General features: G+C 40.7%; 1 protein-coding gene across 1 annotated transcript in view; it reads left to right on the top strand.

The window, feature by feature from the left end:
* Positions 1-13478, top strand: part of QPCT (glutaminyl-peptide cyclotransferase) — a 56035-nt gene that overhangs the window by 30544 nt on the left and 12013 nt on the right. The window contains exon 3 of the mRNA XM_049870468.1: positions 4494-4772. Coding sequence (XP_049726425.1) covers positions 4494-4772 — 279 coding nt within the window. The remainder of the gene's footprint in view (positions 1-4493; positions 4773-13478) is intronic.

The raw sequence follows: 13478 nt of genomic DNA, 5'->3' as shown, positions 1-13478 counted from the left end.
CTGCCTATTGAATTATCAGAGTATTTTTTGAGGAGATAATTTATTTGTAAAAGAAATAATTTTTTGGCCAGAAAAAAAAATTTGTTATAATAATACAGGTAACACAACACTTGCCAATTCAGCATTTGTCACTGTACAATCCAGTGACACCAGTTACATCAGTCATGTTGTACAACCATCACCAATATCTGTTGCCATATTTCCCGTTGCCATAAACAGAAAGTTAATGCTAGCTAAAGATTTCCCTCTTTCCCCTTCCTTCCTGCCCCTGGCAACTACTGTTAAACTCTGATCTGTATCTATTTGCCTATTTTAAGTGTTTCATATTAGTTAATTCATACTATATTTGTCCTTTTGTGATTGACTTATAAAATAAATAAATTGAGGGTATTAAATTTGGAACCGTTTCAGTGATTTCTATTTGAGATAGGAATAAAAAAATAAATTAAAAAACCAAGATGATGAAGTCTTACTGAGGGGCAAGCAAAAAACCCTTTGTATAAAAGCAGCGAGCTAGAAACTGCAGGGGTAAAAATGCGCAGTGCATCTGGCCTTCTTCAGTGCAAGGTGTATATGTCTTAGGGTGCACCCTCAGGCTAGCTTCTTGGGTGGAGGGCCCTCGGCAATGAGCCTTCAGCTTGGAGTGTTGTACACCAAGAAGAAAGAGGTGCCTAGGTTCTCAGTGGCCGGCTCAGCAGCCAGACAAGCAGTCTGTTCGCAGACCTAGCGCAAATACTGGAGAATCTGCTTCCTTCGCATAAACCCGTTCTATTAATGTCACTGTTTCGCAGCACCTGGAAATTAGAATTTAAGTTTAGGTAAATTAGACCCAGAAAAGTTCATTAATATTAATCTAAAGTCAGCACTCTGTCTCCTTTATGATGTGGGATGTCATTTAATAGCATTTTTCTTTCTTTCTCCCTTCCTTCCTTTCTTTCTCCTCGGCATCTCCATCTCTATATCTTTTTCTTTCTCTTTCTACTTATTCTTCATCAGTCTCTGTCTTTATCTGTCTCCATCTCTTTCTATTTCTTTCCTATTCCCATTAAAAAAACAAACATGCGTAGTAACCCAAAGTGTACAGTCTGTGTTTGAAAATGCATTTGGCGCCCCTGGGGCCCAGCCTTTTGTTGCGTGGACACCGGGAAGCCCAGCTGCTTTAGACTCTTGTGTCAGAAGGAAGCCAGAGCCAAGCACTCCCTCCTTAGGGGTATCCTAGTGATAAGAGCAGTAGTTTTTGGAGCCAACTCCAGAGAATTGTAGTGGGAACTTGCAGACTAAGTCTGAAAGCCAGAAATACAGCAACAAGGGATATTGGTGGCCTGATTAGATTATGTAGCCAATTTGATTGTTTATAAAGAAAGTAGTTGCTAAGATAAATTAAAAAAAGTTTACTTTAGGGAGAACTCCTTTTGGGGCATTTGCTGATTCTTTTGTGGATTTTTGTGTCAATGTAAACATCAGAAATTATGACCAAGACCTGTTTAGAATTTGAGAAATGAGTTTGTGTACGAGAGCCTGCCTGCAGTCGAGCGGCGCAAACAGATATATCTTTTAAATCCCACTTCACTCTGGGAGCTTGCAGGCTGCTATTGGTGTTGATGTCGTTTTATGGAGCAGTCTATCATCTGGATACCAGATGTTCTGGAGTGTATGCTTGCTTTTTTTTTTCTTCTTCCTTTTTTAAGATGACCTCTTTTTTTTTTGTCTGGGGATAACTCATTTTAATATTCTGTGAAAAATTGTATCTTAGATGCACAGTGATCTGTCTCTATTCAAACTGCTTATATTCTGTCTGTATCATATAATTTTATATATTCTCATTGAAAACAATTTATTAGTTCCAGTCAACCCGTATTTACTGATGGTCTGTTGTGAGCACAGCACTAAGAATTGTGGAGAATAACAAAATAAATGAGATATAAAGGTTGATTTCGAGAAGGTTCTAGACATTTCTTTTTAATATGATAGAAAAGACGACCTGTAAATCTGTAATAGAAAAGATAAGGTACTGTGCATTGTTGTTGTTAGGTGCCATCGAGTCGTTTCCGACTCACAGCAACCCCATGTACAACAGTCTTGTGCCACCCTCACAATTGTCTGAGCCCATTGTTGCAGCCACTGTGTCAGTCCATCTCGTTGAGGGTCTTCCTCTTTTTCGCTGACCCTCTACTTTGCCAAGCATGATGGCCTCCAGGGACTGGTCCCTCCTGGTGACGTGTGCAAAGTACGTAAAACGAAGTCTCGCCATCCCCACTTCTAAGGAGCATTCTGGCTGTACTTCTTCCAAGACAGATTTGTTCGTTCTCCTGGATGTTTCATGGTGTATTCAGTGTTGTTCCCCAGCACCATAATTCAAAGGCATCAATTCTTAGGTCTTGCTTATTCATTGTCCGGCTTTCGCATACATATGAGGCAATTGAAAATACCATGGCTGGGGTCAAGTGCACTTTAGTTTTCAAGGTGACATCTTTGCTTTTTAACATTTGAAAGAGGTCTTTTGCAGCAGATTTGATTTCTCGGCTGTTGCTTCCATGGGTGTTAATTGTGGATTCAAGTAAAACGAAATCCTTGACAACTTCAATATTTTCTCTGTACGATACTGTGTATACATGCATATTTAGGCCAAAGTCCACTTCCCTACAGAGAGCAGGGAATGAATAGCTGGGGAATTGTTTGTTTATTCCGGCTTTTGCAGGATTAGCTGCGGAATCGGTATCCACCCTGACTAAGCTCCCATCTCCCTGCAAGCTTCCTGCCACAGTTTTCCCAGGGCCTTTGCTACGTGTCCTGTCACATTAACGAGTGTCAGGCCACACGAAATGAGGCTAGGCTAGAAAATCCTGTATTTCCTTGGGGAAAAAAAATCCTGTTCTTTTCCAGTTACTATAAGTTTTTTTTTAATAAGTTATTCATTTATCATCTCAAGATTCATCCTCACTGGATTAATTGAGGAACAAATCACCACTTATTTTGATGGTTGGTTTCTTGTTCGACTTTTTTTTTTTTGACTTTTTAAAAAAATTTTTTAAGGCAACATACAAAGATGTATACAATAATTTAAAATAAAATAAATGGAATGTGGTGAGAAAAAAGAGGCAAAGGAAAAATAAAGATAGGAAGAGGCAAAATGGAACAATGAACTCGCCTCTGATTTGTCACACCACAAATTGTAGGTTCTCGAGGGACACACCTCCAGTCCCTGAGTGGTGCTTCTTTATCCCACCAGTCCCTGCATTGCCTATAAGGCCAGGGTGGCAGGATGAGGTGGGGAAATCTATTCCTTTTTAGTTTCGCCAACATTTACAGTTGGCCTGGACCAGCCTGGGGTGCAGAGGAAAACTCCTTGCTGTGGTCATTAGGGTTCAGAGTTAGTAGCTCACTGATACTTAGAGTGAGCAAGAACCTCAAATATCCCCCAACGATTTCCTTATTTTGCAGCTTTTTCTACATTATCTTTGACAGGTGAGGGTCAGTCTCTTTCGCTAGTGTTCATTACATTAGAAGTATTTGCTCTACATTTGGGACAAAAACTACCATTGGCCCTCCTGGTCTTTGAAGGGCTTAGTGGAAGCTGAGATCTGTAGGACCCGGATGTATCTCATTTCTCAAACATTCCTTCTTAGCCTCCTAGAAATGTTAAAAGTGGACCTTGATACATACTGAACTGGGTCTCTATCTCCTGATTTGTAGATATATCCACGATAAATTGTTAAATGAGAAAAGCAAAGGGCAGAGTACATTGCCGGCCAATGCACTTCATGTGCACCACTGTCTGTCGGTGGCGGGTTGCGTGTTGCTATGATGCTGAACAGGTTTCAGTGGAGCTTACAGACTAAGATGGACTAGGAAGAAAGGCCTGGCTATCTACTTCTGAAAATCAGCCAATGAAAACTCTATGGAGCATAACGGTTTTTTATTGTGCGTGGGTTTGCCATGAATTGGGATCTGACTCAATGGCAGCTTGTAACAACCAAAACCTGTTGCCATCGAGTTGATCCTGACTCATGGTGACCTTATGTGTTACAGAGTAGAACTGTTCCATAAGGTTTTCTTTGCTGTAATTTTTATGGGAGCAGATCGTCAGGCCTTTCTCCCATGATGCCACTGGGGTGGGTTTCAACTGCCAGCTTTGAGTAGTTGAGCGCACTGTGCCACCCAGGGATTTACAACGCACCATTCCTATAAAAACATACACTTCTCTGCCAACTGTGTGTTTGTGTGCTAGTATATGTTCATATAAGCAAGGAGAAGGGTACGGAAAGATACACATCAGATTGTTAACATTGGCAACCCAGGGGCTGACATGGATTGGTGGGGGGAAGGTTAGGTGAGAAAGAAGATTACTTTTCCTTTAAATATCTTTTTACTATAAGCATGCATTGCATTTTTGATTTGAAAGGTATCACATAAACTTAAAAACATACCTAACAAATGAAAATTGTCTGTCTAGATCTTAACTTTTTGTTTCATTTTGTTTTGTTTTTGGTCAGCACATCATGAAGCGAATTCAGAGACTTCAAGCTGACTGGGTCTTGGAAGTAGACACTTTCTTAAGCCAGACACCCTATGGGTACCGGTCGTTCTCAAATATCATCAGCACCCTCAATCCCACTGCTAAACGACACTTGGTCCTCGCCTGTCACTATGACTCCAAGTATTTTCCCCACTGGGACAACAACGTTTTTGTGGGAGCCACCGATTCAGCTGTGCCGTGCGCGATGATGCTGGAGCTTGCTCGAGCCTTAGACAAACGGCTCCTTTCCCTGAAGGTATCTGTTTTCCTCTTGTTGATTCCTGGGATAAGGTACCTTAGCAGTAACTCAAGGTGAATTCTAGAGTCCTTGGGGAAGTGGGAAGGCTGTTTAGAAATGGAGACTTCAGGTGCATTTTGTACTAATTTGTTACAAAATGCTGTGAGGCTGAATGAATATTAATTGGAAGATTGCATTATTTGAAATTTCAACCATGGGCAATAAACCAAAGATGCATGACAGTACACTCATTAAATGCAATCTGATATCTCAGTTTTGAATATTCATTATATTAAATGCACTCTCTGGGAAAAATGAAGAAGGTGAAAGGTTGGTACAAAAAAAAAAAAAAAAACAAACCCACTGCTGTCGAGTAGACTCTGACTCGTAGTGACCCTATAGGGCAGAGAAGAACCGTCCCATATGGTTTCCAAGGCTGTAATCTTTACGGAAGCAGACTTCACCATCAACCACCGCAGAGAGGCTGGTGTGTTTCAACCTCTGACCTTTTTGGTTAGCAGCCGAGTACTTTAACCACTGAACCACCAGGACTCCTTGGAAAGTTGGTACAGGCAAGTATATGAGCACTGTGTTTATTTCTTCTTGTTAATACAGCCATGAAACACATCTCGACCTTCTGATCAGAGAGTCGGTGGCTCTCGAGTGGGGGGGAGTGGGTTACAGCAAAGTGGTTCCTAAGTCAAGAGCAGGTAATTCAGACATATCAAGATGAAAAGCGTGAAGCAGAAATGCATTACTGTTATTATCTGCGAATCTCGGCTCAATTTTATGTAGCATAGCAGAGCTTTTGTTATGCTGTCAGCTCAAAATACTTCTGGGACTCTCAGATGTTATTTCAGGCTCCGTGTTCTTACAAGTATATTGGAAAAAAGTGCTAAACTAGATGAAGACGTTTTGTTCCGCTTTCACTCATAACCCAAGTAAACACAACAAAGCAAAAACAAAATACTGTTCACAGGCAATATTTTTTTCCTCAGAAGAGTCCAGCCTTTGATACAATGGTATGAAGAAGTAAAAGGTTTATCTTGTAATGGAAGTAATAGAGATATTTGGTTCTATTTTTGCTGGATATGGAGAACTTGAAGAAAGCCAGAATTGTTTATAACCTCTCAGTATCCTTTTCACTGTTTGGTTTTGTTTTGTTTTCTGAATCTTCTATAATGTCTTTGTCCTCTGCTCTGCCCCTTGCTTTTAACTAGCACTTTCCCCTAGCAATTGAATGGGGGAGTTCAGAAGCTGATATAAAAGTTTAATTTTACATATTTGTATTTCTGGTATCCACTGTCCGTCAGTTTGTTGTAATGTGGTGGCTTGCATGTTGCTGTGATGCTGGGAGCCATACCGCCGGTATTTCAAAAAGCAGCAGGGTCACCCACAGTAGACAGGTTTCAGCAGACCCACAGACTAAGACAAACTAGGATGAAGGACCTGGAGAGCTACTTCTGAAAATTAGCCAATGAAAACCCTATGGATCACAACAGAAAATCGTCCATTATCATGCTGGAAGATGAGCCCCTTAGGTTGAAAGACACTCAAAGTACAGAATGACTGCAACAATGTACTTGAGCATACCAATGTTTGTGAAGATGGCTTAGGGCTGGGCAATGTATTGTTCTGTTGTACATGGGGTTGCCACGAGTTGGAGCTTACTCATTGGTAACTAATAGCAATAACATTTCTAGTATAAGGACATGAAATGAAGCCTAACTTAAAGGCATAGTTTTGTATAGTGAGTAGGTTTTCTCTTGGAGAGCTCTTTTACCTTGTTCCATATAGGTGGAACTTTTGATGACCAGAAATAGAAAGGATTGAATGAGTTGTTGGGTGATGATTTCCATCAAAAAAACTCAAGTCATATACGTATTCTTGTAATTATTTTTCTTAATAGAGGTAAACAGTGATGTGGAGAATTAAAGAAAATATTGGTTTTGAATGCAAAATTTGAGAGTATCAGATTTATTTCTCTGGTTGGACTTTATATTAAAGAGTTATTTTAAGTTTATTCAGCTGTCATGGACTGGAGAGGTGATGATGTAAAGTGCTCTGGGAGAGGGTTGGGTATAGACTGAATTATTGTTCCAACTCTTTGCAGCCCCCTCCCCACTCCAGTAATAAGATTATAATTATATATTCATATCATTTGGCTTGTGGCTTTTCTGTGCCCTCCCACAATAGCCGGTAGTACTTCCATGTCCTTTGACTCTGGACTTAGTTATTTGACTTTATTTGGCCAATGGTATGTTAGTAGATGTGATTCAATCAGAGGCTGGAAATGTCCTTTTGCCTTTGGGCCTGCTTTCTTGTGCTTCTGCCATCACCCTGAGAAGACCATACTCTGGCTGGCCCTCCAGTCCCAGGAGGACAAGAGACATGGGGAGTAGAGCCAAGCTTGCTGACTATAGGATAAAGAAGAGCCCTAGCTGAACTCAGCCTGGTCAGTTGTCTCCCAGCTGGCCCACAGATCCAGGATGATACACGGGTGTTGGTTTCAGCCAGAGTTTGGGGTGGTGTATTACACCTTATTTTTACGGCACTAACAGGCACAGTCTTGGGTGGAGAAAGACTGCAGATATTTCACTGAATATGTGAACACTGGTAACCAGGATTGGAAGACCTTCCCAAATCAGGCCACACAGAGTCTCCTAGGTCCAAGTTATTTGGCTGAGTTACTGGAAATTGAAGGCCATGATTACTTTTCTGCCAATTCTGAAAAGCAGCAAAAACAGCAGGTTACCTCATGGGACTCAGTATCAGTGTCCACAACAGTTCAGTCCTACCTAAATGAACCGATGCCGAGAGAGCAGAGTGAGAGTAAATTATCACACCGAATATTGGAGTCACTGACTGTTGAAATTTCAATGAGGTACCCGTACTGTCAAGCAGTGGTATCACTAGAGGGGTAAGGGAGGTGTGGACTGCACTGGGTGACACTGCCAGAGAGGTTGACACCAAAATGACTGTCTATAAAATTTTTGTGCAATGTTTCAGCTGAAATTTATTATTATTTTTATAAAAATATCCCTATATTTAGTTATAAAAACAAAAACATTTTTGTAAGCCCAGCTTACGTGTATCAATATACCTACAAGACTAAAACTCTATGCTAATTTACTTTTTGAACTGTCAGAGCTGTCATTATTATCCAATTACAATGACCCTTTGAATCATCTGTATGGTTTCATCTTCATGCTCTACAAGCAAGTGCTGTTGTTTATATAGTGGCTGATTTTGTCAAATTTCTTGGTGATTTAGCTACAATATTGTAGTAATTAGTATTTGTAACCTATATCAATAACTTTTTTGAGTATGAAGTGGTAATTAAAGGAAAAGAAGGAGTGCTATACAGGAATTATAATCTAAGAGTAACATTAGTACAAAAACATTACTAAGGATTCTGTATGGTTTTGTACGGGAGGAGGTCCATGGAAGGTGGTGACACTATGAGTTAATGTACTGGGTGACACCAATCCTAGTGACACCACTGCTGTCAAGCCATCAAAAGGTGAAAATGACCTCTTTTTGCCTCTTTTCTGGTCATGAATGGAGTATCTCTGGTTCCAAGGAGTCTCATTCTGTCTACCTGTTCTGTGATTATGCTGTCTGATTTGGACCTAGTACTTGGAAACCAGTCAAGGCCCTTCAAACAACTGGAAGCTTAGAATGTCTCAATTGAAGTATGCACCTTGCTCCTTAAAAATAATTTTGTTAATGAGAAAATCTGTGTAATTGTTTAATGTTTATTAAGCTCTGAGTGTATATCTATTACACAGGCAAACACACCCTGTGCTTAATGCTGTCAGGAGTGTGGGAGATTCAAAGTATCATCAACTGTCCTTTTCCTGTGGTCTAATTAAGGGGCAACATTAAGGCAATTGGAAACTGTGGTGGTGTAGTGGTTAAGTGCTATGGCTGCAAACCAGAAGGTCGGCAGTTCGAATCCACCAGGCTCCTTGGAAACTCTGTAAGGCAGTTCTACTCTGTCCTATAGGGTCGCTATGAGTCAGAATCGAATCGATGGCAGTGAGAGTGGGATTAAGACAATTGAAATGATTAGCATACAAAAATAACTTTTAGTTTTTGGTTGATAGAGACATTTTTATCCTTGTTATGAAATCACTCTAAATAATCAAGAAAACTCTCATCTTTGATGATACTAGAAGACATGTGTTAACAGAAACCACAATATGAAGATAAAGATGGGTGGAAAAATGGCAAATGACATATGAGAGTAGAGAGAAGTCACACTCCCTGGAGAGGGGAATAAACGGAAGAGGTAAGGTGGTCCCCTGACAAACTCTTGGAAAGGCTTAGGGGTTGGAGATATCAGATGCTGTGAAAGGCAGAGGTGAGGCAGGGGGCTGGGGTTGGTGTCATGGATTGAATTGTGTCCCCCCCACCCAAAAAGTGTGTATGAATTTGGCTGGGCCATGATTCCCAGTATTGTGTGATTTTCCTATATGTTGTAAATCCTATCTCTGTGATGATAATGAGGCAGGATGGGTGGAAGTTGTGCTAGTAAGGCAAGACTCAGTCTATAAGATTAAATTGTATCTTGAGGCAACCTCTTGAGATATAAAAGAAGTGAGCAGAGAGACGGGGGACCTCAAACCACCAAGAAAGCAGTGCCGGGAACAGAGCCTGTCCTTTGGACCTGAGGTCCCTGTGCAGAGAAGCTCCTAGTTTGGGGGAAGATTGATGAGAAGGCCGACAGAGAGAGAAAGGCTTCGCCTAGAGCTGACGCCCAGAATTTGGACTGTTATCTTACTTTATTATGAAGAAAGAAATTTCTCTTTGTTAAAGCCATCCACTGTTGGTATTTCTGTTATAGCAGCACTAGATAACTAAGACAGTGGGGATTATTTTTAAATTTGTATTGGAGTTGACTCAACGACAATGGGTTTTTTGGTTTATAAAGAGCACTTATCTATATAGATCCCTAGTCCCTGGGTGGAGACCTGGTGGCATGGTGGTTAAGAGGTTGGCTGGTAATCAAAAGGTCAGCAGTTTGAATCCACCAGCTGCTCCATGGAAACCGTATGGGACAGTTCTAATCTGTCCTATAGGGTCACTGTGAGTGAGAATCGACTTGACAGCAATGGGTTAGCCCCTGGGTGGTGCAAATGGTTAACATGCTTGGATACTAACCAAAAAGGTTGGAGGTTGGAGTCTACCCAGATGTGCTATGGAAGAAAGGCTTGGCGATGTACTTCTGAAAATTCAGCCATTGCAAACCCTTTGGAGCGCAGTTCTACTCAGATACAAATGGGTTGCCATGAGCTGGAATCGACTGAGAGGCAACTGGTGTGATGTGACCTCCACATCAGGCAGGTACACTCCAATTATACTCCTGCAGATGAAAGAATATTTTCTGGAGAGACTGAACCAGTGAGGTTCTGGACTTGGGGACACCAAGTATACAGGAAGACAGTTATGAGGGGTGCCCCATGGAAATCAAGGAGATTAGAAGAGTGTAAGTGTTGAACAGTGAGAGCCCCTATCTTTTCTCTATGACACTAGAAAGCCAGTGACCAGCTTTACGTATTAAATAGGAAGCTGAGGACCTTTCTCTGGAGAACGTGAACCACCCCAGGGGGAAGACCCACAGACATTTGGGAGTCCTCAGTGAAAATGCTGACAGGGCACTTGAATTCCCTACAGTGAAATCAACCAGTTTGTGTCTCCAGTCAGCCTTTCAGCACATTATTCTTTCATATGAATGAACACAAAGATGACCAGACATTTAAGGACAGTCTCCGACAGGAAAGAAAGAATGCAAAACAAATAATACAAATTAAAGATGAAACTCGGGAAATGCAGTACAAGGAGCAGAAGAAAACTTTAAAGATACTGTTTTTAATATCATCTAACAGAAGAGGAGAAGTTTAGCCACACAAAAAAAGAAAATGAAAGTTACAGTAAAAGAATAATTACAGAATGATGAAGAGCCTTTGGAAATTAAAAATATAATTTAAAAAAAGTCAGTGAAATAGTTGGATACTGTGAAGTGATGACTCACCTGACAATGAGCCTTTTGGCCTTTGTTCTTGGTTCTTCTGAGCTGGACCAACACCTAAGGCTAATAAATGGAGACTGACTGACCATACCAAGAGGAACCACCTGGAGGCCTGATGCTGAATAAACCTCACAAGGCATGATGTTATCTATCATGGCCACCTGGTGAGGCCAATAAAATCCCTGAGCCCTAAGACTCAGAGGAACTTTCCAGTCTGTGCCCGTGTACAGGAGAGGGTACTGTGTCCCCTCTGGGACATAGGAACTCTGTGCTGAGACCCCTCTCAGACCTCACCCTACGCATCTCTCCATTTGTATCCTTTTTGGCTATAATAAAGCTGTAGTCATAAGTTTGTTATACTCTCTGTGAGATTCTGTGAGTTGTTCCAGTGAATTAACAAAACCACAGAAGCAGTGAGAGTCAGCAGGGGCTGGTGTCTGTTTGGCAGCCTGAAGGAAGGTGTCCTTCTAACTTCTGGGCTCTGACCCAGCTCTGGTGGCGGGTCATAGAGAGAAAATGCCACATGGATGGCTGGAGATGAGATTGCAGAAATGGGAAGGTGAGGACTGGATCCATCCCCACATCTTGGGGATTAGATTCATGCTGATCCTTACCACACACTTAGCAACGGGGGTGGGATTTGCCAACTTGTCCTCTTGTTTACTGCAGATACTAAAGTAGAAGAAGTATCTTTTGTAGAAAGAGGATTAAATGAAGGAAATGGTCGTTACTTTTGGAAGATCATCCCAGGAATTCCAACAGGTTGTGTAGAAAGTATTGGGAAGGAGAATGACATTGGACTTCTCAACAGAAACCTTGGGAGCTAGAAAACAAGGCAATTGTGCCTTAAGCATTTTATATGTAAATAATTTGCAACCTAGAACTCCGTCCTAGGGTAAAATCACCACAAAGTTACAAGCAAAAGTGGGAAACAGACAAGTGTGCTGCCAGAGCTATGTCTGTCCGAGTCCGATGAATATTACAGAATTATCAGTATGAATTGTCTTCCTTAATAATCATTGGTACAAGTTTCAGTAACAACAGTCAAGAGTATCTTCATTGGTCCAACAAATCTTACTATACTAACAGAAAAACAAAAAAGTGGAAAATGTGTGAGTCTTTTGTGCTCTAAGTATTTGTTTATGTGAAAGGTTTCCTAAAAGATGTTTTCTAAGATTGTCCTAGCTATTGTTTTTATACCTCAGGCCCCAGTTGTTGTGTCCTTGTGAGTACTTGTCGCCCCAGCTTGGTCACATTCTTTATACTCAAGGACAGGGAATAATGGTTCCAATTTTAACTCCTAAGTCAGTTTTCATACCTGGCCAAATTAGTATGAGACTAGAATGAAGACAAAATCAGACATGCAAAGCCTCAAAAAATTTTACTCTGATGCAGTATTTCTTTCTCAGAAGTTACTTAAAGATATGTCCCAACAAAATCAAAGATTCAGTCAAAGAAGAGGTAGTCATGGCATCCAGGTCACTGGGGATCCAACGCAGGAGAGGCTGAGGGAATCCCCAGGGTGATGTTGCAGGGCATCCTAGGATGACCTTGGATGGTTCTGGGAATCTGTCTTGGACTGGCGGGAGGAATCAGTCCAGGCTGCAGCAAGCAGAGGAGGGTTCCAAGATGGATGCATCCATAAAAAACAAACAAACAAAAAATACAACTACTGGTTTCATCCTGATTGGCACAAGGGAGAGTGGAGAAAACCAAAGATTCAAGGGAACAATTAGTCTAAAGGACTAATGGACCACACGAACCACACCTATGTGACCCAGAGACCAGAAGAGCTAGATAGTGCCCAGCTACCACTACTGACCACTCTGATAGGGATCACAAGAGTGGGTCCTGTGCATAGCGGGAGCAAAATATAGAACAAAAAATCAAATTCATAAAAGAAGACCAGACTTACAGGACTGATAGAAACTGGAGGGACCCCGAAGACTATGGCCCTAAGATACCCTTCTAACATGGAACCGAAGCCATTCCCAGAGACCACCTTTCAGCCTACAAAATAAACAACACCTGAGAGGAACATGCACCTTAGAACATTTAATTATATGAGAACAAAAGGGCAAAAGCTGCCCCAAAACAGAGAAGGCAGGAAGGGGTAGGAAAACCAGATAAAAGGTAAAAGGACACCCAGGAAGAAGGGAGAGTGCTGACACATTGAGAGGACTGTGACCAATGTCCTGGTACATTCTGTGTACAAATTGTTGAATGGAAAACTATTTTGCTCTGTAAATCTTTACCTAATGCACAATAAAATATTAAAAAAAAAAACCCAATGAACAAAAAAAATGCTATAGTTTTGGAAAGTTTGACCATATAGTAAATTGTGTTGACAGCATTGTGTTCAAAAAAATCTAAGCAAATGAAAAAGAGGCAATTATCCATTCCAGAAAGTAAAAAACAAAACAAAACAAAACAAAAAAACAAGAAAACAAATTTAATCACAGGGTACCTTGGTTCAGTAACAAACAATATTAACATTCACATAATATTGAAAATAGAGAATATACATTTTACAAAATATTGATATAATTAAATGGAAGGGGAAAGGGAAATCTGTGTAAGGGAAGTAAAATCCTCATCTGTCATAATAGGAAGTTAATAGATAAGGTCTAAAATTGATAACATTAAGAGATAATAATATATTATTTACAAATCATGGGGTGTCTTAGTCA

The sequence above is a fragment of the Elephas maximus genome, chromosome 26, assembly GCF_024166365.1.
Source record: "Elephas maximus indicus isolate mEleMax1 chromosome 26, mEleMax1 primary haplotype, whole genome shotgun sequence".
NCBI lineage: Eukaryota > Metazoa > Chordata > Mammalia > Proboscidea > Elephantidae > Elephas > Elephas maximus.
The sequence above is the reverse complement of the archived record's forward strand: the minus strand, read 5'-3'. Positions and strand labels throughout refer to the sequence as shown.